The sequence below is a fragment of the Canis lupus genome, chromosome 23 (genome assembly GCF_011100685.1).
Source record: "Canis lupus familiaris isolate Mischka breed German Shepherd chromosome 23, alternate assembly UU_Cfam_GSD_1.0, whole genome shotgun sequence".
Taxonomy (NCBI): Eukaryota; Metazoa; Chordata; class Mammalia; order Carnivora; family Canidae; genus Canis; species Canis lupus.
In genome coordinates, this window is record NC_049244.1 from 16,237,184 (window position 1) to 16,264,797 (window position 27,614).

The 27,614-nt window shown below is 36.3% G+C and overlaps 2 protein-coding genes across 2 annotated transcripts in view; one reads left to right on the forward strand and one right to left on the reverse strand.

The window, feature by feature from the left end:
• AZI2 (5-azacytidine induced 2) overlaps positions 1 to 9,007 on the forward strand; it is a 36,412-nt gene extending 27,405 nt beyond the window's left edge. The window contains exons 7-8 of the mRNA XM_038570650.1: positions 3,973 to 4,091; positions 6,679 to 9,007. Coding sequence (XP_038426578.1) covers positions 3,973 to 4,091; positions 6,679 to 7,091 — 532 coding nt within the window. The 3' untranslated portion in view covers positions 7,092 to 9,007. The remainder of the gene's footprint in view (positions 1 to 3,972; positions 4,092 to 6,678) is intronic.
• A 1,482-nt stretch (positions 9,008 to 10,489) lies between these two features.
• CMC1 (C-X9-C motif containing 1) overlaps positions 10,490 to 27,614 on the reverse strand; it is a 99,196-nt gene continuing 82,071 nt past the window's right edge. The window contains exons 5-6 of the mRNA XM_038571344.1: positions 14,511 to 14,601; positions 10,490 to 11,384 (exon numbers count right to left, since the gene is read on the reverse strand). Of these exons, the coding sequence (XP_038427272.1) occupies positions 11,264 to 11,384; positions 14,511 to 14,601 (212 nt within the window). The 3' untranslated portion in view covers positions 10,490 to 11,263. The remainder of the gene's footprint in view (positions 11,385 to 14,510; positions 14,602 to 27,614) is intronic.

A 27,614-nucleotide genomic window follows, 5' to 3' on the forward strand; every position in this document is an offset into this window, starting at 1 on the left:
ATGGTTTTATACAGGTTGGTTTGCATTTATTTTATGTAAGCAATATGGATTGCAAAACTGATGAGGTTTCCCTTTTCTGGTTAGTAACTAGAAAACTAGTAACCACATTTGTAGCTTACCTCTTGGTAAACTCTGTATCATGCATTTTTATGTTAGTCTCATTCCTAGCTACATTTTATCTTGTTTTTCCTTCACTTTACCATTTATATGTTATAATGGTAAATGTTTACCATTATATGTTATAATGGTAAATGTTTACCATTATATGTTATAATGGTAAATGTTATAATGGTAAATGGTAAATGTTTCCATTATTTCCAGTTTATAGTCTTGTGTTTTACTAATACTTGTTAAGTTACCTCATCCACTTTTTAGTGGAACAATTCAGATGTAAGTTTACTATATTAACAAAACAATATATAGGAATGTTTCCATAAAACCTTTAAATACGGGTTTGTATATTTTTAAGGATTATTTTTCAGTTATTTATAAAACTCCATTTTGGGGAGTTTTTTTTTTTTTTTTTTTAATTTATGATAGTCAGAGAGAGGCAGAGAGAGAAGCAGGCTCCATGCACCAGGAGCCCGACGTGGGATTCGATCCCGGGTCTCCAGGATCGCGCCTTGGGCCAAAGGCGGGCGCCAAACCGCTGCGCCATCCAGGGACCCTGGGGAGTTTTTTTTTCATATTTCCTCCATCATTTGCGAGGCAAATGAGGTACTATATTGTTTCCCTAAGATAGAGTGAACCTTTTTAATTATTGGAGGCCTTTTATGTGGTACTTCTTGTGTACAGCATCATTTAACAATCCAGTCAGAAATTTGGCCTGTATCCTGCCAGTGTTCTGTTTGGTATTAGCTTTAGATTGTTCTCTGTTCTTAAATAGATTTAGGTATGGGGTAAACTTATACTGTAAACTTCTTAAAATGTAACTCTTAAGGAAATATGGATTAGGGTTAGTGTTTTTCAAACTGTGCTGTGTTCCTTAGTGGTCATGAAACTTTGTGTGTCAAGAAAAGCATTTTATACAAATAATGAACAGAACATACCAGAGTGTATTACACATAATAAGGGGGTATGTTTTTTTCATAATTTGTTTTCTCTGGACTGCAGTATAAAATGATTCCTTGTTGTGCCTCACAACCAAAAATGTCTGGAAGATGCTTTTTGAGAATCACAGTTATCAAAATATACATTTCTCAGTATATCTCTTGGGTAAAATTATACTTAGTTTTAGTTCCTTTAGGAGATGTAATAGTTCAGTAAATATTCAGAAGCTAAAGCAAAATACGAATGGATGAAGTAAAAAATTAAGTAGATTTTTCTTATATGGAATACTTGTTTCAGTACTAGAGTTGGAAGAATAGTGTCAGTTAAGAAAACTGGGCTTTTACACAATTTGACTTTGTAAGCAGGACATGTACTCCTTCTTGAGATGTGAATAAGCAGGTTTCATTACTTTTAAAATTTAGAGGGCTGAAATTTTATACCCAAGGTTAATAAGATAGTTGTGTTGGCAGCCAGCATATTGGAAGTGCTTGGTAATTGTATGATGGTAATGATATGAAAAATGTTACCCCAAAAGGGCAGCAGGCTGTCCTTAGGATAAATTAAAGATGGCTTTGATCAGCAACATGCTGGAGCATGGAATATGTTCTCCTGAACCTGTTTCCTCACGCAGAAAATGTGGTTACCCAGCTTGCCAAGTTGGTGTGAGAACATGGGTAAAATGCCTAATGTAATAAATGTTCAGCCGTCATTTTGTTTTGTTTTGTCTATTTTCTTTCGTAGGTTTCTCATTTGGGATGCTTTTTAGTGTTGCTTCTCAGTGCTCAAGTTTTTTAACTTCATACACACACACACACACACACACACACACACACATACACGTGCTTGTGTGTCGTTTATAGCAAAACTAAGTTCACACTCCGGGTTGGTGGGGGTGCCATAGCCAGCCTATACAGTCTCAAAAATACCTAGATAAGTTAAAGTTAACTGGAACTCTACTAAAGATTTGTGGACAATATGCCTTTTCCAGTCTCACTTAAGTAATGATTTACATACTTTAGCACATGATGAAGATGGCAGCACTTTTAAGTGTAAAGTGGCTGTTATTACTTTGTTATCCACAAGGGGGAGAGCTTATACTTAGTAATTTGTGTTTTTTGGGGGGTGGGGGGTTAAACTAGCTTTTCATTCAGGTGACATTAAAGGCAAAAAAAAAAAAAAAAAGACTTAGATGTGTTAAACTTGGTGACCTAATTTTTAGTTTAACCTAATTTATAAAGTCTTCATTAGAATTGGAAAATGTGTTTAGACACTGCTTTAGCACTTCCTTTATAATTGTTTCTCTTTTATTTTACACGATTAGCTATTTTGAATGATTGTGTTTGATATTCCAAGATCCAAACATGGTCTTGGGTATTTGCTTTTCTTTTTTTCTAAGTCAGGTACTGATTTTCCCTCTCATGCCAATAATTAAACAGTATTTTTAAACTGTATTATTCATATCATGACTGCATGAATTAGCACATATACAGTACTTAAACTTACTGCTGTGTAATGTGAGTAACTCTTTGGAAAGCATACTGAATACCCACAATTGCAGCAAAGAACCAGCAACTTTTCACACTTAAGACAGGTTCCTATGTGAAACATTCATTGTAGCATACATCTCAGATGTTTACTGGTGGAGTAGAGGTGGTTAGCTAATTTTTGTGAAGTAATTATTTCACACTTATCTAAAACCTGCAAAAAGCCCTGTGATTTTTAATAGACTACTGTTTGACAAATGACATTTACAATAGACTAAAACATGTAGATTTTTCCCCAAAGCAGTATAAAGTTTATTCTGCTTCTGAAAGAACTATAGTCTGAGTAGAATAGAAATATCCTGACCAAAACAAGGGCATGTAACCTTACATTCAGAATAATTATATTTGAGTAGATTTGTTGCTTTATAATTCAAATAGGATATTAGATTTAGATATCAAGAGTATTATCCCCTGGTTTGTTTATAGCTAGATAAAAATCGACATTTTCTAACCTGATTATTATTCCATTTACAGCAGTATCTTTAAGAAGGAATTACGGTCATTTGAATGCTATGAAATCAGTTGCTCAAGTTTTATATATTCTTGTGTAGCAAATAGGACTACATACTGAAGATTCCAGTTTACTTAGTTGGCAATTAAAGACCCAGACAAGATCATGATCTTCCATGCTTAATGGAAGAATGAAACTTTCATAAATTAGGTTTAAAATAATTTATAACATCTCAGATAATAATTGAGTAAAATACATTATGAAAATGAGAGGCATTTATGAAGTTTTTGTTTCATATAATCCTCTATCTAGCCTTTTCCTTACCAGGAAATCATCTGGCTCTTCTTGTCTTATGCTGTCATGTCACATTGGTTTAGAACCAACAATATGAGACAACCCAGTCAAACATAAAAGAATGGAATGCATGAAACCTAAATTTTATTTTAATGTGGATTTGGGTATACATTCGGCAGTTGATATATTTCAATTCACGTCAAAACCAAATAATTAAGAGATAAATATAAGTTAAAACTCTATACATGAATGTCTCTTTCGTTTTGATCAGATTTGCAAATGAAGACCATACCCCTTACTTTTAAAGTATAGTCACACCACTGCACATTAGGGGCTATAATTAATAAGAAAATTTGGTTATATAATACTTCTTTTTGTAATATCCTCCTGTTTAATATAAAGTTCAGTTCATGGCTAGAAATTAGGTCAGTATTAGTATTATAAATAAGATCTTTTCGCTTGTTCCAATGCCCTAATTATATGTTATTTAATGAGGAAGTTTTTAATTTGTAGCATCTGGAAACTTAATTGGAGCAGAAGTACAGATATGCTCATTTCTGTTTTAAAGTCACTCTTTTTTTGTCCATAAAGAAAATATAACCATTAACCTTTTTTGTAAAAACTGTATTTCAGTGATAATATGCAAAATGCATACTGGGAACTGAAGAGAGAAATGTCTAATTTACATTTGGTGACTCAAGTACAAGCTGAACTACTAAGAAAACTGAAAATCCCAACTACAATCAAGAAAGGCAAGTTAAATTCCAGCCAGACAGCTTGAAGAGCAATCGGTTATCGTTTCTTATCGAAATCTCATTAGATGATTTTGATAAGCCGAAGCATATATAGTTTATAGTATGTTCACAGCCTACCTATTCTCTGCTTTGGCTTCATTCTCATACTGGTCAACTTCACACATAAAGGTGTTGCTGATGTGTTTTTTCTTCAGTACTGTATTCTTTTCCCCTTGTGGCTTTTTTTTCTCAGCCAAGTGTTGCTTATGTGTATAAGGCTGAGGTGTTAAGTTTGCTCTAGTTGACCTTTTACCACAACTCTTTCGTATATTTAAAAAAAAAAAAAAAAAAGATACCAAAACCTATTTTTCATTCCAGTGCTATAGACTATATCAAAGACCTAGCTCTTTAAATTGTTTTGGAAAAAAAAATTAACTTTGATCCATTTATGGGATTCTTTTCATTTGGCAAACTTAATTTTTCTTTCCATAAAGAATAGTTTATTTGGAATGGAGACTAGGTGTTCTCTCCTTATCCCTTTCAGTGAAACGAAAATTTTCATTGATTTGCTTTTCATATATAACTGCTTGGCTGACTAGACTTTTTGAGTTTTGGGCTAATGTAGTAGGGGCTACTTTGCCCAGACTGTTTTTATACCTCAGAGAAAAATCAGTGCATTTGTACTTTTTATTACATAATAGTTCTATTTCTGAAAAATTATAAATTTGCCCTAAATTTACTTTAAAGGAATGAGATATGAGTTTTCATAAAAAATAACTACCTTCACCTTATTTAAAATTATGTACACCTCGTATTTTCCCTAAAGAGGGCACAAGAGAATTTTATAAATCTCCAGGAGTGTTTACCAGTAGGAAAAAGGAAAACTAAAGCCAGTTTCTAGAGTTATTTATGAATCAGGCAAACTAATAACAGCGTCCTGTCAGGCTCTAACTTATGGTTCATTTTGCACTTGAGTTTTCCAGTGGCAAGGGTTACATATGAGGCAAATATATGTTGATGGAGAAGTTCCTTCTCCTAAAAGGAATGCAGAATAATTCTGTAGGGAGTTGTCAGTGAGGCTGTTTGTTTATATAATAAATATAATTTCCAAAGAATAATACAGGAGAAATACTCTTTGCATATTTGAAAATGACTCATCTTTGTGTGTCTTCTGAGCTGCTTAAGGCTGTCTTTTGGTTTATGGAACCATAAGTTTTCTAGCACAGTACAACAGTGACAGGTTCAGGGTTCCTTATTGCACATAACTTAATGCTGTGAGGAGTAGAGACAGACTTAAATCAACTTTTTTCCTGACCTAGAGATCACCCTTATCCAGAAGTTAAGCATTGTTACTTCTGGGTCCTCTACTCCTACCTCTCTTCCCAAGACAAAAGGAAATGAGCTTATTTTATAACATGGTTCAGTTTCTTATAAAATTATAAATCAAGACTTTATTCTAATTCCTGGCATTTTGCCTTAGTTGGTTGAATTGGAAGGGGAAGAGAAGCTCATAAGCTCATACTACCATTATGTTGACTATCGCTAAATAATAGCTTTAAAGCAGTTTGTTTTCTGAGCCATTATGTGTGAACTGAATATATTTTTTTTCTTGATATGTTACTGTAACCAGAGAAATATGTGTTTAAGAAACAAACTGGGGATCCCTGGGTGGCGCAGCGGTTTGGCGCCTGTCTTTGGCCCAGGGCGCGATCCTGGAGACCCGGGATCGAATCCCACGTCGGGCTCCCAGTGCATAGAGCCTGCTTCTCCATCTGCCTGTGTCTCTGCCTCTCTCTCTCTCTCTCTCTGTGACTATCATAAATAAATAAAAATTAAAAAAAAAAAAAGAAACAAACTGTTTTATCTCTAAAAAGCCTTTGGATGTATATTAAAACTTCACTTAGGCCTCATCAATTCACAGAATTATTTCTGAAAAAATTTACTTTTGAAGCACCTATGGAAAAAAGATTTGAGTAAGTAAAGGAGTATTTAACAAAATATTACTTAAAAAAAAAAACTAAGCTGTTCTAAAGATTTTATTATTTATTCATGAGAGACAGAGGCAGAGACACAGGCAGAGGAAGAAGCAGGCTCCATGTAGGGAGCCTGATGTGGGACTTGATTCCCGGTCTCCAGGATCATGCCCCGGGCTGAAGGTGGCCCTAAACCCCTGAGCCACCCAGGCTACCCAACAGCTTAGTTTCGAGTGACCTGTAAACAGCCTTCCATAGCCACATTAAGAGCCAAGAAGGGGATCCTTACCTGTATTTTAACCTTATTGGTTTCCAACTTCTTAAACTGTGGAATTTTTTCATCTTCATTAATAGTTTTGTGATATAGGCAGGACAAGATTACTATGTTCATATTGCAGATGAGAGAAGTGACACCTGGAAGCAATTTAATGACTTAACCTCACGTCAAAATGTCAGGAAACAGTGATCTAGGATTAGAACTTGGATCATTTGTCATGTCTTCATTCATGTTACAGTATCCCAGTGATCACGCTAACTTAGAAATATTAGTTCTAGATCCAACCAAATTAATGAAGTGCTACATATTTACTGTGCTACCGACAACTGACATTTAGTCTGTGCTTTCTTTTTAGCCTGTTCCCCAGTAGGATGCATGGAAGACCTTGGGAAAGACAGCACAAAACTGCACTTGGCGAATTTTACTGCAACATACAAAAGACATTCCCCCCTCTCACCAAACAGCAAAACTGTTTGCCATACGACATCTTCCCCTTTACCAGGAGATATAAAGGTTTTATCAGAGAAAGCAGTTCTCCAATCATGGACAGATAATGAGCGATCCATTCTTCATGATGGTACTAACTTTCAGGAACACAACTCTTATGGCAGAAATTCTCTGGAAGATAATTCTTGGGTATTCCCAAGCCCTCCTAAATCAAGTGAGACAGCATTTGGGGAAATGAAAAATAAAACTTTGCCTTTACCCAACCTGCCACCACTTCATTACTTGGATCAACATAATCAAAACTGTCTTTTTAAGAATTAATTCTGAAGAGATTCATGACTTGGTCATGAGGTTACTGTATCTCAGAGGCTCTCTCAAGACATTATTTAACAAACTGAAAGCAGATTTTGATTAAACTTTTGCAAGAGTTCTTCAGTATATACATTTGCACATACTGTTCCACATTATGTAGTTGATTTTCCAGTATGAATGAGTACCCTCCAGCTCCATGTTCTGGCTAAGAATCAGACCTATGCTACTGATTAATAAATAAGGTGTTTCAGAGACCGTTGTACCTTCGATAGTAATTGTAAATAACAGCCTCTCACATAAAGAATGGAATTAAAGTTTTTCTAGACATGGTTTTATAAAGCATGTGAAATGCCTAAATACCCATTCATAAAAATAGGCCATTAATATCTGAGAAAAAGTGTAAGTTGCTTTAAGTTGCAAAAAAAGAAAAGGCAAAATGAGTAGGTTATGTTTCTATTGACCTTGTATTGCATAAAGATGAAAATTGTTATAGTTGAATAACAGTATCTCTTACAGGTTATTCCATCTCCATATGCTATTGTGTTTCAAAGTTTAAGACTTAAAATCGTTTTTTAATACGTGTTAAGACTTGAAATAACCTGATCGTTGAAGCCAACTTTGTCCCATACATCCTTCAGATCCTTACTGAAAAAAAAAAGTGATAAAATAGTTGAAAAACTATGTGGTGTGTAAAGTACTGTATTTCTATATTATTCAATTAGAAGTAGAAAGAGCACCACAGAGGTTTCAGTCTAAATCTGTGCCTTCAGTGGTCCATAATTAAAATTTATATATGTAACTGGATACAGTCATTTTTTTCAAAGGGTCTGTACCTGTTTGTTATGTAGAGCAACTTAAAAATTGTTAGACTTTTTTTTGAAACTTAACATTTTACTCATTGAGATAGTGATTTTTTTCATTAACCAAATTAGGAATTGTAATTCTATAAACCAAACTCTGTGCTGTATTGATATAGTACAATCATGAAATGTTCCCAGACTTTATGATTCTAAGTGGCTTATCATTTATAAACAAGGATATAACAAGGATGGCTTCACATGGAAATCTATCTAAATTCTTTCAGGGTGGTGGTATTAACATATTAGTAATATAATGTATTAGTAGGCTTGTACATCTTTTGCCTGATATAAAGTGTTTCATGTAGGAGGCCTTTATCCTTTTTGATAGACAGTTTCAAATATCTTGTACTCAAAAGAATATCTCTGATCTCTTCTATATTAACTGAATAGCATACATACATAAACAATGTTCACCGTTCACCAGATATTTTTGTCTTTCTATTATCTTACTCACTTATTCAAGCTTGTCTCTGATTAATGGAATTGGTGTCAGATGCTGGAATTTATTCTGACCAATGAACACAGCTGACTCCAGGGAGTACAATCTCCTGCCAAGTAATAGAACAAAACCCAATATGCATAAAACAAATACAAGACTCCAGGCTTTAGCTAAAGGAAGCAACTACCTGTGTAATAACAAAGCAGCAGAAACTATTTCTCATGTGGCTGCATAGGCTGTATATTCTATAGAATCCCTAATGTAGCTTGCTGGTTTGCCTTTTTTAAAACCAAGGTTGGAAACTTCTTTGTAAAGAAGTCATATGAGATAATGGCTTGATTAATGTTTTGAACAAGGCCAAGAAATTAATTAAAATAAATTATTTTTGTTTGAAATTGAAGCAAATGTGAAATACTGTCCTTGCCTATGTATTCCAGGGTCAGGTAGTAGTTGTTCATTTGATTCGTGTAACAGGCATTCGTCTTATTAAACCAACTTCTTTTAAGTGGAAAAAAGTTCTTCCATCTGAGCAAGAGGGTGGCTATCAAACATGTATGCTTTCAGAAATCAGGGGTTGATGTTCTTTACCGTGTTAAGTGCTAAATAAATGATATGTAAGACTCTTTAGCAAAGATTAACCAAAAAATCTGTTACCCTGCCACAAGTTTTTATACTGTGTGCTTTATAATCGTCTCTATTCCACATAAGATTCAAAGAGAAATGAGAATGGCCCATCTGTAGTTGATAATCTATTTGAGATGGTGGCAGGGAGGAAGAGGGAGAAACTCCAGCAGACTCCCTCCTGTGTGTGAAGTCCGATGTAGGGCTGGATCCCAGGACCCTGAGATCATGACCTGACCTGAAACCAAGATGCTCAACTGACTGCACCACCCAGGCGCACCCCTGAGATGGAACATGGTATGTTGACAATACCACTTCTTTCATACTGTTTGAAATTTGCTCCAAAAGGCTTCCCTTGAAAATGTCTTTAATTCTTAGATTTGTGTAACCCAGTTCAGCATTTATACAACACAATGAAGAGGACACAAGTAACTACAAAAAGCCACTTAACTCCTTCCTTTTGACCTACTATTCATGAAAATAAAATCTGCATCTTCTCTAAAAGGAAACTGAGATTTTTCCAAAATGGAACCCAATTCCTAAGCAGAGCAGGGACATACCTATGTGAAACATTGAAAACCAAGTAAATAGGGAAAAAATCAAACTTAAAGACTTAAGATCAAATCACGCAAAACCAGTAATGATCTGATCTGGAAAGGCTACACTGACAAGGGTGGATCTTTAGTGGAAAGAAAATCTGTGCACTCTTTAACAGAATAGTATCACCCAGAGGTATGCGTGAGCAAGCAAGACTACAACTGAGGCAGCTGTACTAAGAGAAGTAAACAAGTGTGGTGGTGAGGCATGGATATCTTGAAAGCTGTGATAAATGGTTTAGTTCCTGACATAATAGAGGAGTGAACATATTTCTATAACCTACTGTCTGGCACCTGTGAGGAAAGTGACTCTACATACATGAATTTTCCACATAAACTTGAAGGTGGCTCCTCTGATTCTCATCCAGATTATAAATTAGCCACAGATTATATATTTCACTAGCTTTTGCAAACTGTCTGCCTTTTCTTCATTTGCATCGTTAAAAACAAAAATTAAGGCCCTGTGCTCTAGGAAATGTACCAATACCAAAAGGCCAACAGAAGAATATAGGCTTGTTTACCCCTATGGTATGTGGTCTCTAGGTTTCTATATTTGCTTTGCTTTTGTCTGCTCTAGTAATCTTCCTTTTGATCTGTGGCCTGGGAAAATGTGGTTTCTTTAGGTTTCAAATAACAGTTAAATAGTTCTTTGAGCAGTTCACTTGTATGCTCAAGTAAGGAACTTGAACATCACATTGGTTTCCTAGGATCCTATCTGCTTTAAGTTCTTTAAAAAAAAAATCTTCGAGCTGCTTAATGGGATTGGGGCAAAGTTAAATCTTGTCCTAGTATGTAGTAATTTCTATTTGTGATTTTAATGAGAACTATATATATAAATTTTACTTACCTGGAAACTGGTTGCAGCGGCTATAGTGAAGAGTTAACAGCCCATGGAAGAAAAGCAATTTTTAATATTAAAAAAACTCAACCTGGAATCAAGTTATTGGTTCCAGGTAATTTTTTTTTACATTAGCTCCTGAAATCATTAAAATATTTTCAGCAGCCAAATTAACAGTCAAGGAAATATAATTCATTTTAGGAAATTTTCCATCAAACTTGTAAGTAAAATTAAATTCATGTACTTTTTTCATCTATTTCCAAATAATCATTTACTACCATTAATAACAACCATTAAAGAGCCATTTACCACATCTGAAGCACTGCCCTACATACTCTACTTACCTGCAATAATCCTCACTGTAACTATGAAAATTATTTCCATGGTTACATAACTAGTAAGTGACAGAACGAGGAAGGATTCTGATTCGTCACTATTCTATCCTACGTTATTTACACCTTTGACAATTATCCTTTCCAACTTTGATTACTTCTGGTCCCTATGATTAGCCATTAGTCTACACACTGGATGAAAGTAATACAAGGTCTATATAGAACCCTAAAGCTCAGTATTACTGTTCTACAAATGTGATTGTGGAAAAATTTACAAAATATCCATGACAACCATGTAGATCATATCCCATTTCACTATTTACTATTCTCATCCCTTCTGATAAACCTGACTTTGAAATTTAAAAAAAAAAAATCTTTATTCCAGATAAAATTAATATTTCCATAACTTAGGACAAAGCAAATACTTCTTTGAGTCCATTATTTCAGGTGATGATTTCCAGGAGTATCAGAGCTTCTGAGTATCAGAGTGTTTGCCTACATGCTTGTAGGAAGCTTCTGCAGCCTTTTCTTGGAAGGAATTCCAGTTTTTCTGAATTCTTCTCTTTCCTTCAGGTATTCCATTTTGCATTCTTCATAAAATGCTGGATCATTATAACTACAAGAAGGAAATGAAAATCTTTTAAAAAAACAAAAAACTCGGCAAGTGTTTAATACAAGCTTACTTTAGTAAAATTCCGACATTTCATCAGGTACAATCTTTAGAAGGTGATTTTAAGAAATGATCATAAATTTACTGCAAACATTAGGCTATTAAACTAGTTAAAGGGGAGGGGAACCAGGACAGAGCAGTGAGCGGCACAGCACCTGTCCTCAAGGAGCCTGTGAGGCTCTGGGAACAGACAAGTAAAGGCTGCACCACAAGGAAATGTACAAAGCACTGTGTCGTAGGTGGGGCCCAGCGCACATAGAAACATTGGGAAGAAGCGGGGAGAGGACAGACAGCAAGCGGAAGTGTGGGAGTCGCACTGAAAGACCACATCCATCCATATTGGAAGTACACTGGATAGGCACCAAGATGAAAAACTGAGGCATGAAGAACGAATAAATCAGTTCCTAAGAGAAAGGGCCTGGGATGAAGCCAGATAGGGAAAGGGCCACATCATGAAGGTCACTGTCACAAGAGGCCGGAATCTATGCTGAAGGCGATGGGACACTATTAACAGAGCAACTCAAAGATCAGTTTTGTGTCAGATGAAGCTGACAGCATGTGGCCAAAAGGTGGCAGCAGGGTGAGAGGCAGGATGCCCAGTAAATAAACTACCACAGTAATCCAGACAAGAATGATGAGGGCCTAAGCTCACAGAGTAGTGGTGATGAAAAGGACAAAATGGATCTGGAGAAGATTTAGGTAATGAAATCACTAGGAAATAACCATTTAGAGTTAGGAGACAAAAAAGACTAAATTCTAGACACATGATGCAGGAGGAAGAAAAGGAGGGTAGTTCAGTTTGGGACCTGAAGAAAGCAAAAAAACTCACGACCCATAGGAACCAAATCCATGGGTGCAAACTGAGCTTTTGCAGACATAAGCATGAGAGAAGAGGGCACCTGTTTTAAGGAATCAGTTAAGGAACAAAAGGCTGATAAGAAATGAGATGTTGGGGGAACAGGAAGGAGTATAAAAGGGATGCCAGATAAAAGGGAATTATACATAATTTTTGGAGAGAGTTCAAGTAAAGAGTGAAATTCACTGCATCTGGCTACCGTGAACCCATTAGAAACTTTAGGAGGAGCAATCTCAGTGGAAGGGGGCAGAAGTGAGACTGCAGTTTACAGAGGAATGAATGACGATGAGACCAAAAGAGAATAAGCATTCATGTTGCAAAACATCACTAGGAAGAGAGAATGCTGTGGTTAACTTCTTGGAACGTCAGTAGTAAAGCAGAGCACTTTATTCTAAGATGAAGAAACAGAGTGTTGAGACTGAAAGTCAAGTAAAATCCTTAAGTCCATTTACTTTCAGCAAATGTCACAACTCTGTTTCCTTCACTTTCTCTTAAACAGAAGCAGCCTCCTCCAACTCTTCCCAGCGCCTTCCCCCAGAATAGACTACAAGCTCTTATTTTCTCCTATTTCCAGAGGAAAGAGATGAAAGGATATTAAATTATTAATATTCAGGTAACAAAAACTTAATACAATTTAGAAAGAGCTACCACTTATTGACTACCTACTACGTGCCAGGCACTGTTGTAATGAGTTTACGTACAAACCCTCACAATACTCCATGAGGAATAATTTTCCCATCTTCTGAGAGGAACTTGCCTGGGGCCTGCACTGCACAGCTAGCTAAGCTCTGGCTGGTCCAGAGGGTAAGCCCAAGCTGGCCTCTCCACCATCGGCACTCCTGTCCTTTTGCTCTAATGATGCCCGTCTCAGAGGCAGAGATAATACGGCAAACTAAGAACAAGTTATTATGATGGCTAAAACTAAGATATAAAAACTTAATATATAAAAGAGAATTTAAATCCAGTCACAAAGAAGTTTAACAGGTTCATTTATTCATTATACATCTCTTGGGAGCATGAGGGAATAGAATTGAAGAAAAACAAGTTACAGAAGGAGCTTTTACTCCTCTATGATGAAATGCCTTGTGCAGGTCCTGGCCCATAAATAAGGGTGTGTTTCCTCATCTAGAAATGTAGGGATTAATTTAACCTCCAAGTCTTCTAACTACAGAATTCCAAAATAAGTCTGTAAATTTAAATACCTATATACATTGTATGCTATCAAAAACGAAAACAAATATTTGATTCAGATATATATTCTTCTATAATTCCCCAAGGAAGCATCAAAACATGCTGACCTGTATGTTTCACAGGCTAGAGAAGCAGAGTATAGAAGGAAATAAGAGATAACCAAACTAAGACCTCACAACGGCCAGTTAACAATACTAAAGTATTCTGCAATACTATCAATAATGTAGACAATAAAAAATGGGGAGATAAAAAAAAATGGGGAGATAAAACAGAAAGCACTTGGGGCGTCTGGGTGGCTCAGTCAGTTAAGCATCTGATTCTTGGTTTTGGCTCAGGTCAGAGTTGTGAGACTGAGCCCCACATCGGGCTCTGAGCTCACCATGGAGTCTGCTTGAGATTCTTTCCCCCTCTCTTGGCCCCACCCCTGCTCATGCTTGCACATGCACTCTCTCTAAAACTAAGCTCTTAAAAAAAAAAAAAAAGGAAGCACTTACATTCAAAGAACTTTGCAAATTTTAATTATAATATTCAACTAAATGTCAGTGAACATGATATTTAAGAATTATTTTTAAATTGATTAACTTCAAAAATCTAAAATTACCTTTGTATCCTTCATTTGATAACTTCCCAAAAGTGAAATTCTATTAATCCCCAAATCACAAGGCTGACAAATCATCTAACTCAGTACTTTTTCATTAGAAGAGACAAAAAAGCCCATCTATAATATATTCTACAGATCAATCTGTTCATGAAAAGGAATTTGCTAAGTCATATGGAAAATCCTGTATTTTTGTTTGCTGACCTCATATTCTTAGCTCACATACCTTGACAAGATCTTTAATAAATATGTTGCTTAATATTTAACAAACTGAAATCTCAGACTCAACTAAAAATATCAAAGATTTTATGGGACAAACTACAGAATCCAGTACATGTAAGATTACCTACAACATATATTACATGCTCTTATTTACAACATATATGCATACACACAGAGCAGCACGAACAATGTGATGACTACTCACTGAGCAGTTAGACATTCTTTCAATGCAGAATTTTCTTTCCGGCATTTTACTACCATAAGGATTCCAGAGTCCTTGCAACATCTGGTAAAATCTGAAAAAGTGGAAAGAAAAAAAAAAGACTTGCAGTTACATCAAAGATTTATTCGAGAGAAAGAGAGCAAGAGAAAGAGAGAGAGAGCGCACGCACATGGGGCTTTGGTGCAGAGCGGGGGAGTCCCAAGTACATTCTGTGCTGAGTACGGAGCCCAACACGGGGCTTGATCCCACAACCCCAAGATCATGACCTGAACCGAAACCAAGAGTCATCCGGTTGTTCAACCAACTTTACCACCCAGGCACTCCTAATTTTTAACAACTCTAAAATACTCATCAATTTAACATCTCTTACCCAGATTGTGCTTGGCACATAATACACACTCCACAACAGACATGCACATGAATAAAAGGCAGAATAGGACAAGTGCCATTAACTGCAGAAATAAAGGATGAACTCCAAAAGAGGGGAGAGAGGACCTCTGAAGAGGCCTCACAGAGATAGAAGGGAACAGAGAATAAGTTCGATTTCTAACAGAGAAAAGGGATATCTTTTATAAGGAATGAGTATGAGAGTAACAGAGGAGTTGTTTCCAGACACAGGCAACTGCTGTCTAGTCTCTGCATGTCACCTGATGGCATCAAGGCACCCCCTTTAGGACAATCCTGTCATGGGGCCTTAATACCTGGTAATAGGGGTCCCACTCCATTCCTAAGTCAACTCTTAGATGCCCCTGAAAACCGCTGTCTAATTTCCATTCTGGTGTTTGCCTTTTAAGTTGTACTGAGCCCTTGGCATCCTGCCTCCTCAGCACTCTCACCCCAACCATAATCCAGTTTGCTTCGGGGCAGACTCAGTCCTGCCTTATTCCTTCCACAGGACAGTGCGCTTCGCGGCAGCTACTCCCCTACTTGTCCACTGGCTGCTCTAGTCTCAGCTCTGCCATTTCCAACCTGCTGTAAGTAATCAACCATTTCCACATCAGACTAAAATACACTATCTTCCTCACAAAGAAGGTGTAGGAAAAACATGTTTTCTGAATCTTTTATAACTCCTTTAATGCAAAAATCAAGATTTCCCTCTTTTTTTGAGTTATGCATTATCCTTCTGGTTACTAAAGAATATAATTTGTAATTATCTTAAAGCAAGCAGGTAAAAAAAAAAAAAAACAAACAAAAAACAAACTAACAAAAACAAAAACAAAAACAAAAACAAAAAAACCCCAAAAAAAGCAAGCAGGTAATTCAGGGGTCTCCAGAAGACAGGTAATACATACCAAAAATAATTTTAAACCCAAGCACACTGGAAATGATTGAGATTTATTAAATGCATAAAGAACTCATCAGAAGGGCTTCGCTGGACAAGAGCCCTACAAAACAGACATCTGTATCTATCTGAAGTGTCACAGCATACTCTGAAGGGCAAGTGGTAAAATGGGGACAAGGACAACAGATGCAGGAAATTAATTCAAAATTTTAATGTGTGTGATCGCATGAAACTGGGTGACATGCAATAACACTCCACATCAAAGACACACAGCATGAGCTTCCTGTAGCTGCTGCTTCTCCACTGCCGGCAGTCCCACCGTTGCTCTCTGATGCCTGAACCCATCAGGTGTCCTTCTTTACTTCACCTACAGACATTCTGTCCCACTTCGTGCACATGAGCTGGACTCAGGAGCCAAATCAGACCAAGGCAATTGCCTTTGTGACCTTGACTAAGGACTTCCTCCAACTCAGAAAGGCAAAACAGACTTACAATCAGCTCACTGGAGATAAGTGGAGATGCTGAGGGGTGGCTGGCTACATGGGTCTCAAAAAGCCCATTAACTCTCACTATGGAATGTAATTAGCATTCCTACATGTGAATTTTTCTATTTACAGCATGATATTAAGATCTACTTTTTACAAGCAACAGTTAGGATTCTGAGTAAGAATTAAGACCTGGGAACCCAATTTGTGGGACATCTGGGTGGCTCAGTTGATTAAGCATCTGCCTTCGGCTTAGGTCATGATCTTGGGATCCTGGGATTGAGCCCCGTAACAAGATTCCTGCTCAACGGATGTCCGCTTCTCTCTCTCCCTCTGTGCCTCCCCCCTACTTGTGCTCATGCCCTCTCTCAAATAAATGTTAAAAATCCTAAGGCAAAAAAAAAAAAAAAAAAAAGACCTCAGATATCCTCAAAGGGAATATGTACATAAAGTTATCCCAGAAGTGACTAAAGCTGGCTAAGGTCTTCTTTAAGGGAACTGCCACATTCCATAGTGGTGAAGAACCATGGACTGATTGCTCTGCATCATCCAACCTTACTGTAACCTCACTAGACCTGCAGCAGACCAGTTCATGCTAAGATAGTGTCTAGAAGAAAAATCATTAGCATCATGAATTTGCCTAATGAAAATACATTAGGTGATCAAGAACCCTCCTTTCCTGGAAATGCAAACACAATGGCTATTATCAAAAGTCCACTTTCTGAGTTTAATAAACCCAATACTTTTACATTTGATAGATCACAACATAATGCTTAAACACTATTATTTTCAGATCCATTTTTCCTAATATGAATAAAGATATTCTTGATAGGGAATTGATGTAAGATAGCATTTACGTGATCTGACCACACTTATGCACAGTCTATATATTTTCACACTTGTCCAAATCTCTTCAGGAATAACCGTGACTGGCCTATAGCCTCAAGCTGTTTGTAAGGTTTTTGTCACTTGTTTAGCTACAAGATTTTAATGAGGATCTTGCTTTCATACCATATTAGCATACGTTCATATAATAATGATGTTGCTAATACTGCCAACTGATTTCTAAAACAGTATTCTAAAAAAATAATAAAAATAAATAAATATAACAGTATTCCAAGGCATCCAAATAAATTCTTTGTCTTCCAATGCTAAATGTCATAAAGCTTAAATGCTCATATATAATATTACCATTAAAGATTATGAAAACAAAAGTTCATGCATTTAAGCATATCTTAAGGAAATGCAAATGAATATCAATAAACAAAAACAGAGATTAAAAAATTATTTCACAATTTAAGAACCTAAAGAGAGCATTTAAGACTTTCTTTAAAATGTCAAGAACATGGCACCTATTCTTCTCAAACTATTCCCAAAAATAGAAGAGGAAAACTCCCAAGTTCATTATACAAGAACAGTATCACCCCGATACCAAAACCAGATAAAGACACTACAAAAAAGGAAAACTATTGGCCAGTATCTCTGATGAACATAGATTCTTAAGTTCCCAATAAAATATAAAAACACTGATTTCAACAATACATTTAAAAATTCACAATAGTGGGATTTATTCCAGGGATATAAGAGTGGCTCATTATTCACAAATCAATCAATGTGATAGATCACATTAACAAGACAAAGGGATCAAAAATCATTTGATCATCTTGACAGATGCAGAAAAAGCAGCTGATAAGATGTAAGAACAAAGGAGGTTCAGAGGGAACATACGTCAACATAATAAAGGTCATATATGAAAAATCCATGGTTTATATCATACTCAATGGTGAAAAACAGAGCTTTTCCTAAAAATCAGGAACAAGACAAGGAAGCCCATTCTGCTTTTTTTCAACACAGTTCTGGGAGTCCTTGCTATAGCAATCAGACAAGAAAAATAAATAAAAGGTATCCAACTTGGTAAGGAAGAAATAAAACTGTCACTATTTGCAGATGACATGATATGGTACACAGAAGAACTTAAATACTCCATCCAAGAACAATTAGAAGTGATAAATGAATTCGGTAAACTTGTAGTATATAAAACTAATACACAGAAATTGGTTGTGTTTCTGATAATGAGGTAACAGAAACTAAAACCATTCCACTTACAATTGTACCAAAAAGAACAAAATATGTCCTATACCTTGAAAACTATAAAACATTGAGGAAAGAAATTGAAGACAATACAAATGGAAAGATATTCCATGCTTATGGATTGGAAGAATAAATATTGTTAAAATGCCCATAATACACAAAGTGACCTACAGATTCAATGCAATCCCTATCAAAATACCAATAGCATTTTTCACAGAACTAGAACAAATAATCTTAAAGCTTATTTGGAACCACAAAGAACCTGAATAGCCAAAGCAATTTTGAGAAAGAACAAAGCTAGATCACAGTCCCAGATTTCAAGTTATATTGTTTTATTACAGCTTTATATTATAATACCAGCATAAAAAACAGACACAAAGATCAATTAAACAGAATAGAAAGCCAAGAAATAAACCCACACTTATACAATTAATCTTTGATAAAGGAGGCAAGAATATGCAATGGGGAAATGACATTCTCTTCAACAAATGGTGCTGGGAAAACCAGAGAGCTATATACAAAAGAATGAAACTGGACTACTGTCTTATACCATATACAAAAATAAACTCCAAATGGATTAATGGCCTAACTATGAGACTTGAAACCATAAAACTACAAAAAACTCCTAGAAGAAAACATTAGCAGTAATCTCTTTGACATCAGCCTTGGAAACATTTTTTTTTTTTTAAGATATGTCTCCTGAGGCAAGAGAAGCAAAAACAAATATAAACTACTGGGACCAGATCAAAATAAAAAACTTCTGCACAGCAAAGGAGACTATCAACAGAATGAAAAGGTAACCTACTGAATGGGAGAAGATATTTGCAAAAATTTGATATTTAAAAGAAATGTAAAATCTTAGGGGGATATTCAGATTCATTATGTCCATCTGTTAGAAAATTAAATAAGATGTGATTCTAACAAAGAGCATTTAGTATGTAGCTCTTGGAAGAGACAGGACTTCTACTTATGAAAAACCAAAAGGCAATGATATAGTAATACTGGGCAGGTTTTAAAATGGTTCTTGGATATTTTCTAGGGAAGACTGCAGAGTAGGAAGACTCTAAGCTCACCTTGTCCTACAATACAACTAGGTAACACTGACATCAGTTGAAAATGATCTCAAGACTGGCAAAACAAACCCTGCATTGAAATGTAGAGAAGAGGCCACCTGAAGGAAGGTAGAAAGGGTAGAGACATGGTGGGGAACTAAATGGACCTATGGGATTGTCATGGGAGAGAAGGATACTAGGCATGTGGAGAGAAAAGAGAAAGACTCTCATACTGAAGAGCCCACATGGAAAAGACAAATCCCCATAACATTTGGCTTTGAAAACCAAAGGGGTCAAATTTCATGAGTTCTTACAATCAGCAGAGCTTAACACTGGGAACACCAAATACCAGTGGGCTCAAGTTCTGGGAGAGCTGGGAGGGCAAGAGGAAACCAAATCCTCATCCTTAAAGAGACAGCACAACAAACAGCCCTCAGAGATGCAGCATGGAAGCAGCAGTTTGAAAAATGTCTGGGGCATAGAGAGGGGAGAGTTATTTTAGTCATCTCGGGGATTGTCCCCCAAGGGACGAGGACCACTGGGGGAACTCTCCAGGGACAAAGGAGCTGACAAGCGCAGTTGCTCACTCCTGTCCCCTAGCATAAACACAAGCCACCTGCCAGAACCAGCCTAGCACCAACACTTGCCACCTAACTAGCTAACAGTGTGCCATCCCCTGCTCCCCCAAAATATTGCCAACACTGCAGCTCCTATTACAGTGAGCTTCTACAGAGCAGCCCCCTCCAATACACTCTTGGCCAGAGCCCATCCAAAGCAGTACCATAGCCTAGCAGTGTGCAAGCATCCATGATCGGGGCCAGCACCACTCCAAAGTGACTCCTGCCCTGGAGAGAAGGGAAGATAACCACACACACTAGTCTGAATGGTATGGGTCAAAGAGTCTGATTGCAGGTTATGCATAGCAATGAAAGCTTCTCAGGGGACAACAAAGGGAAAGTGCCCTATAGACTGGTGCTACTACATCCCTAGCAAACACTTGGTCTGACTCAACTCAAACCCAAAGTGGCTTCTGAATGGTCCACTAATACCACAGGAACCAAACACTGCCCACAACAGGTGGAGAGCCACTGCAGACAACTAAACTGAAGGAAGAGGGGCCAAACCATGACATTGGGGAGAATGCGACACACATAGAAGACACCCCTGAAGTGCCAGGTTCCCTTAAACAGAGGACACTGAACTGTATGGCATTACAAGACCTCTTATTCATTAGGCCACTACTTTCAAGAGCTGAAAACATAAAACAGACACAGAGTTAGACAAATTGAGGACAGAGGAAAAATGTCTCAAATGAAAGACCAGAACAAAATCATAGCAAATGACCTAAGAAATATGGAGAAAAGTTGTATGTCTGATGGAGAATTTAAAGTAATAAATCATAAAGATAACTCACTGGACTTGAGAGAAAAGTGGAAGACTTCAGTGAGATCCTTAACAAAGAGACAGAAAACATAAAAAAGAAAATCACAGGTGAACTCAATAAATGAAATTAACATACCTGATGGAATAAATAGTGGACTAGAGGAAGTAAAAGAACAAACCAGTTACTTAGAGGACAGAGTAATGTAATGGAAAGCAATCAAGATGAGTAGGTGACAAACCAAAACTAGACAAAACAAAACAAACAAAAAACAACCCAAAACAAAACAGGATGAAAATAGACTTATGGAACTCAGCCACATCATCAAGCATACCAATGTCCACGTTATAGGAATACCAGAAGAGTAAGAGAAAGAAAAGGAGGCAAAAATATACTTGAAGAATTAATAGCTGAAAACTTCTCAAAACTGAAGAAGAAAACAAATCAAGACTGAGGAGGCATACAATGCCCCAAACAAAATTAACCCAAGGAAGTCCACACCAAGACAAAAAATAATTAAAATGGCAAGAAGTAGTGATAAAGAGAATTTTAAAAGCACCAAGAAAAAAAAACAAAACAAAAAACAGGTTACATACAAGGGCAACCAAGGAGGCATACAATGCCCCAAAGTTAACCCAAGGAAGTCCACACCAAGACAAAAAATAATTAAAATGGCAAGAAGTAGTGATAAAGAGAATTTTAAAAGCGCCAAAAAAAAAACAAAAAACAAAAAACAAAAAAAAAAAAAAAAAACAAAACAGGTTACATACAAGGGTAACCTCATAAGGCTATCAGTTGATTTCTCAGCAGAAACTTTATAGGGCAGAAGAAAGTGGCTGATATATTCAAAGTGCTGAAAGGAAACACACACACACACACACACACACACACACACACACACAAACATGCAGCCAAGATTACTCTATCCAGCAAGGCTATCATTCAGAATAGAAGGAGAGATAAAGAGTCTCCCAAACAAAAGTTAAAAGAACTCATCACCACTAAACCAGCCCTACAAGGAATAGTAAGGGGGACTCTGAGTGGAAAAGAAAGATTATAAGCAGGAATAAGAAAAAAGGCAGCACCAAAGCAGTAAAAATATGTTTTTCTGTCAAAATCACTCCAGGAACTCACAAAATAAAAGGTGTAAAGTATGAAACCATATACCTAAACATGAAGGGGAGAGGCATAAAAAATGGATTCAAACTTAGTGACCATCAAATTAAGAGACTACTATATGCGGAAGATATTATAAACAAACCCAAAATAAAACACTAGTAGTAGATATGCAAAAATAAAATAATAAATAAAGAGAAAAGAATCCAAGTATATCACTAAAGAAAGCCAAATAATAGTAAGAGAAGACAGCAAGGGGAAAAAAGGAACAGAGAACTACAAAAACAACCATAAAACAAAAATAGCTGTAAGTACATACTTACCAATAATTACTTTAAATGTAAATAAACTAAAGGCTTCAAACAAAGGCACAGGGTGATGGAATGGATTAAAAAAAAAAAAAAAAAGACCCATCTATATACTGCCTACAAGAGACTCGTTTCAGACCTAAAGACACCTGTAGTTGAAAGTGAAGGGAGGGGATCCCTGGGTGGCTCAGCGGTTTAGCGCCTGCCTTTGGCCCAGGGCGCGATCCTGGAGTCCCGGGATCAAGTCCCACATCAGGCTCCCTGCATGGAGCCTGCTTCTCCCTCTGCCTGTGTCTCTGCCTCTTTCTCCCCCTATGTCTATCATGAATAAATAAAATCTTAAAAAAAAAAAAAAAAAAGTGAAGGGAGAGAGAAGCAATTATCTTGCAAATGGATGGGAAAAGAAGCCACAGTAGCAATAATTCTATCAGACAAAACAGACATTAAAACAAACATTGTAACAAGAGACCAAGAAAAAAAAAAGGACAATATATAATCAATCATAGAGCAGATAATTCAACAAGATATAACAATTGTACATATTCATGCACTCAACATGGGAGCACCCAGATACATTAAAAAAGGTTAATAACAAACGTAAAGGAAGTAATCAAGAGTAATATAATAATAGCAGGAGATTTTCACACCCAACTTGCATCAATGGGCAGATCATCCAAACAGAAAATCAAGGAAACAGGGGCTCTGAATGATATACATTGGGCAAGATGGATCTATCAGATATATTCAGAACATTCCATCCTAGAACATCAGAATATACATTGTTTTCAAGAGCACATGGAATATTCTCCAGAAGTGATCAAACATTAGGCCACAAAACAAGTTTCAACAAATTCAAAAAGACTGAAGTCATGGCATGCATATTTTTGCACTTGATCTTAGCCAAAAGGCCGAGAAGCGATCACAATGTTATTAAACTAGCAACAAACTTCAAGAAAAAATCTGGAGGGACGCCTGGGTGGCTCAGTGGTTTAGCGCCTGCCTTCGGCCCAGGGTGTGACACTGAAGTCCCAGGATCAAGTCCCACTTCAGAATCCCTGCATGGAGCCTGCTTCTCCCTCTGCTGTCTCTGCCTCTCTCTGTGTGTCTCTTGTGAATAAATAAAATCTTTAAAAAAAGAAAAGAAAAAAAAAATCTGGAAAGAGCATAAATACATGCAGCTTAAATAACATGTAACTAAACAATGAATAGGTCAACCAAGAAATCAAAAAAGAAATTAAAAAAAAACTCGGGATCCCTGGGTGGCGCAGCGGTTTAGCGCCTGCCTTTGGCCCAGGGCGCGATCCTGGAGACCCGGGATCGAATCCCACATCGGGCTCCCGGTGCATGGAGCCTGCTTCTCCCTCTGCCTGTGTCTCTGCCTCTCTCTCTCTCTCTCTGTGACTATCATAAATAAATAAAAACTTTAAAAAAAAAAAAAAAAAAAAAAAAAAAAAAAAACTCATGGAGACAAATGAAAATGACAATACAATGTTCAAAATCTTTGCAGCAAAAGTGGTTCTAAAAGGGACATTTAGAGCAGCAATATAGGACTACCTCAAAGCAAGAAAAATCTCAAATAAACAAATTAACCCTACACTTCACAGAACTAGAAAAAGAACAAACAAAACCCAAACCAGTAGAAGGAAAGATATGATAAAGATTAGAGCACAAATAAATGAAAGAGAAACTTAAAAAACAATAAAAAGATCAACAGAATTGATAAACCTTTACCCAGATTCATAGAGAGAAAGAGAGAAAGAAGACTCAAATAAATAAAATCAGAAATTGAAAGAGAAAAAAACAGCAGCACAGAAATACAAACAATTGTAAGAGAATATTATGAAAAATAATATGCCAACAAAATGGACAACCTAGAAGAAATACCAAAATTCCTAGAAACATATAAACTACCAAAACTGAACCAGGAATAGAAAATGTCAACACACCGACTACCAGCAGTGAAATTGAATCAGTAATCCAAAAACTCCCAATAAACAAAAGTCCAGGACCACACAGCTTGACAGGTGAATTTTACCAAACATTTAAAGAAAAGTTAATACCTCTTCTTTTAAAACCATTCCAAAAAATACAAGAGGAAGGAAAGTTTCCAAATTAATTCCGTAAGTCCAACATTATCCTGATATCAAAACCAGATAAAGACATTACAAAAAAAGGAGAGAACTATAGGCCAATATCACTGATGAACACAGATGCAAAAATTCTTAACAAAATATTAGCAAACTAAATCCAACAATACATTTAAAAAAATCACTTGCCACAATCAAATGGGATTTATTTACAGGATTCAAGGGTGGTTCAGTATTCTCAAATCAATGTGATATATCACATCAACAGGACAAAGGATTAAAACCATGATTGTCTCAAAAGATGCAGAAAAAGCACTCGACAAAGTACAATATCCATCCATGATTTAAAAAACCCTCAACAAAGTAGACTTAGAGGGAACATACCTCAATATTATAAAGGCCATCTATGTAAAGCCTACAACTACTATCTTTTTCACAGAACTAGAACCAACAAATCCTAAGATTTGTATGGAAGCACAGAAGACCTCAAACAGCCAAAGCAATTTTGGAAAAGGAAAACAAAACTGGAGGTATCACAATACCAGGTTTCAATTTATACTACAAAGCTGTAGTAATCAAAACAGTATGGTACTGACACAAAAACAAACAATAGACCAATGGAACAGAACAGAGTCCAGAAATAAGCCCACACTTACATGGTCAATTAATCTTCAACAAAGAAGGAAAGAATATGCAATGGGAAAAAGGAGAGTATCTTTAATAAACGGTGGTGGGAAAACTGAACAGCTATATGCAAAAGAATGAAACTGAACCACTTTCTCCCACTATACACATGAACTCAAAATGGATTAAAGACCTGTGAGACCTGAAACCATAAAAATTCTAGAAGAGAGCAGAGGGAGCAATTTCTCTGACAGTGTTGTAGCTACATTTTTCTAGATATGTCTCCTGAGGCAAGGGAAATAAAACCAAAAATAAACTACAGAGACTATACCAAAATAAAAAACTTCTGCATAGAATAGGAAACTGTCAACAAAACTAAAAGATAACTTACTGAATGGGAGATGATATTTGCAAATGATATATCTGATAAAGGGTTAGTATCCAAAATACATAAAAAACTTCAACTCAAACAACCAAATCCAAAATGATCCAATTAAAAATGGTCAGAAGACACGAATAGACATTTCTCCAAAGACGTCATACAAATGGCCAAGAGACACATGAAAAGATGCTCAACATCGCTCATCATCAGAAAAATCCAAATCTAAACTACAATGAGATATCACCTGACACCTGGCTAAAATGAAAAACAAAAGCAACAAGTGTTGGCAAAGATGTGGACAAAAAGGAACTTTCATGCACTGTTGATAAGAATGCAAACTGGTTTAGCCACTGTAAAAAACAATATGGAAGTTGCTCAGAAAATTAAAAATAGAAAAACTGTATGATCCATTAATTACCAAAAACTACATAAACATTAAATCAAAGGCATACATGCACCCCTATGTTTACTGAAGCATTATTTATAATAGCTGAATTATGGAAGCAGTCTAAATGTCCAGAGATGAATGGATAAAGAAGATATGGGTTGTGTATACATACACAGAAAGAAATATTATTCAGCCATGAAAAACAACGAAATCTTGCCATTTGCAACAACACAGATGGATCTATAGAGTATAATGCTAAACAAAATAAATCAGAGAAGGAAAAATACCATGTGATCACATTCATATGTGGAATTTAAGAAACAAAACAAATGAACAAAGGTAAAATGAGACAAACCAAAAAGACTCTTAACTACAGAGAACAAACAGATGACTATCAGAGGGGAGGTGGGTAGGAGGATGGCTGAAATAGGTGAAGGGCAAAGAGTACACTTATCTTGACAAACACTGAGTAATGTACAGAATTGCTATGTCACTATACTGTACACCTGAAATCAATATAACATTATATGTAACCTATACTGGAATTAAAATTTTGAAAATTATAATTAAAAAATTAAACATACATAAAGCTGTAAAAATAAGTGAATAAATAAAATGGGTCATTTTTAAAAAGAATTTATTGATTTTGAGAGAGAGTGTGCAAACAGTGGGTAGGGGGCAGAAGGAGAGGGAGAAAATCTCAAGCAGACTTCATGCTGAGCTCACCAGCCCGACACAAGACACAATCCGATGACCCTGAGATCATGACCTATGCCGAAATCAAGAGTCAGATGCTTAACGGACTGAGCCATCCAGGCACCCCCCAAATGGTTCTTGATTCATTCCTCCACTAGAAGAAACTGATTTCAGGTGGCTGTTTTGTTTGTTTTTCCATTTCCCCATGTAACTTCTTAATTCTTTTCAAGGTATTTAAAGGTGCTAATAATAGCAGTAAGAACAAAATGATAATGATAACAAAAATGATAACAAAATGATAATGGCAACTAAAATACACTGGGTATTTATTACACACTAGATACTATACTGAGTATATTTATTAGCTCACTTGAATTTTATAAAAGCACTCTCAGATAAACATTATTATTACCTTCATTTGCCAAATGAAGAAACTGGCCTTTAGGTTGTATCACATTTCTAAGACCACGGAGCTGGCACAGACTTGCCTAGAACCAGCCCTTTTCTAATTTTAGAAAAATACTTGTAGCTACTATTGAATCCCACTTACTTCTTCCAAATAAGAACACAAGAAAAATCTCCACATCTGGCTGCAATTTCCATGGTCACAGAATAAACTAAACCCAGGCCAGTTAGCTCACATAAGGTCACAATGAGAAGTCAGGAGTGAGCAGGGGTGCTCTATTATCACCATAGGAAAAAATAAGCTGTAGGCTTGTTGCTCCACCTTCTGCTACTTAGCAATCATGTGAAATTAAGTAACATCAGATACCTCATCATCTGGTCCCACCCACATTTTCTAGAATTAAATATATTTCAATATTTAAAGTAAGGATTTTACACTTTAGAAAGTGGCTTCTCCAAATGGTATACAATGAAACGCTAAATTCCGTGTTTCAGATTTTAAGTGCTACCAGCATTTGAAAGGTACACATTAGCATAGCCTAGTGTTGCTGAGGAAAGCACCCAACCAGCCCACCTTTTTAAAAAGACTACCTATACCAGATGCTTTGTCTCCCCAAATCACAGTATCCATGATCATTAATAATAGCAGAGGTAGAGGATTTAGGTGGTTAAGCAAGATAAATATAAATGAATGTGTCTGGTCATACAACATGTTTTTAAAAGATTTTATTTATTTATTCACGAGAAACACAGAGAGAAAGGCAGAAACACAGAGGGAGAAGCAGGTTC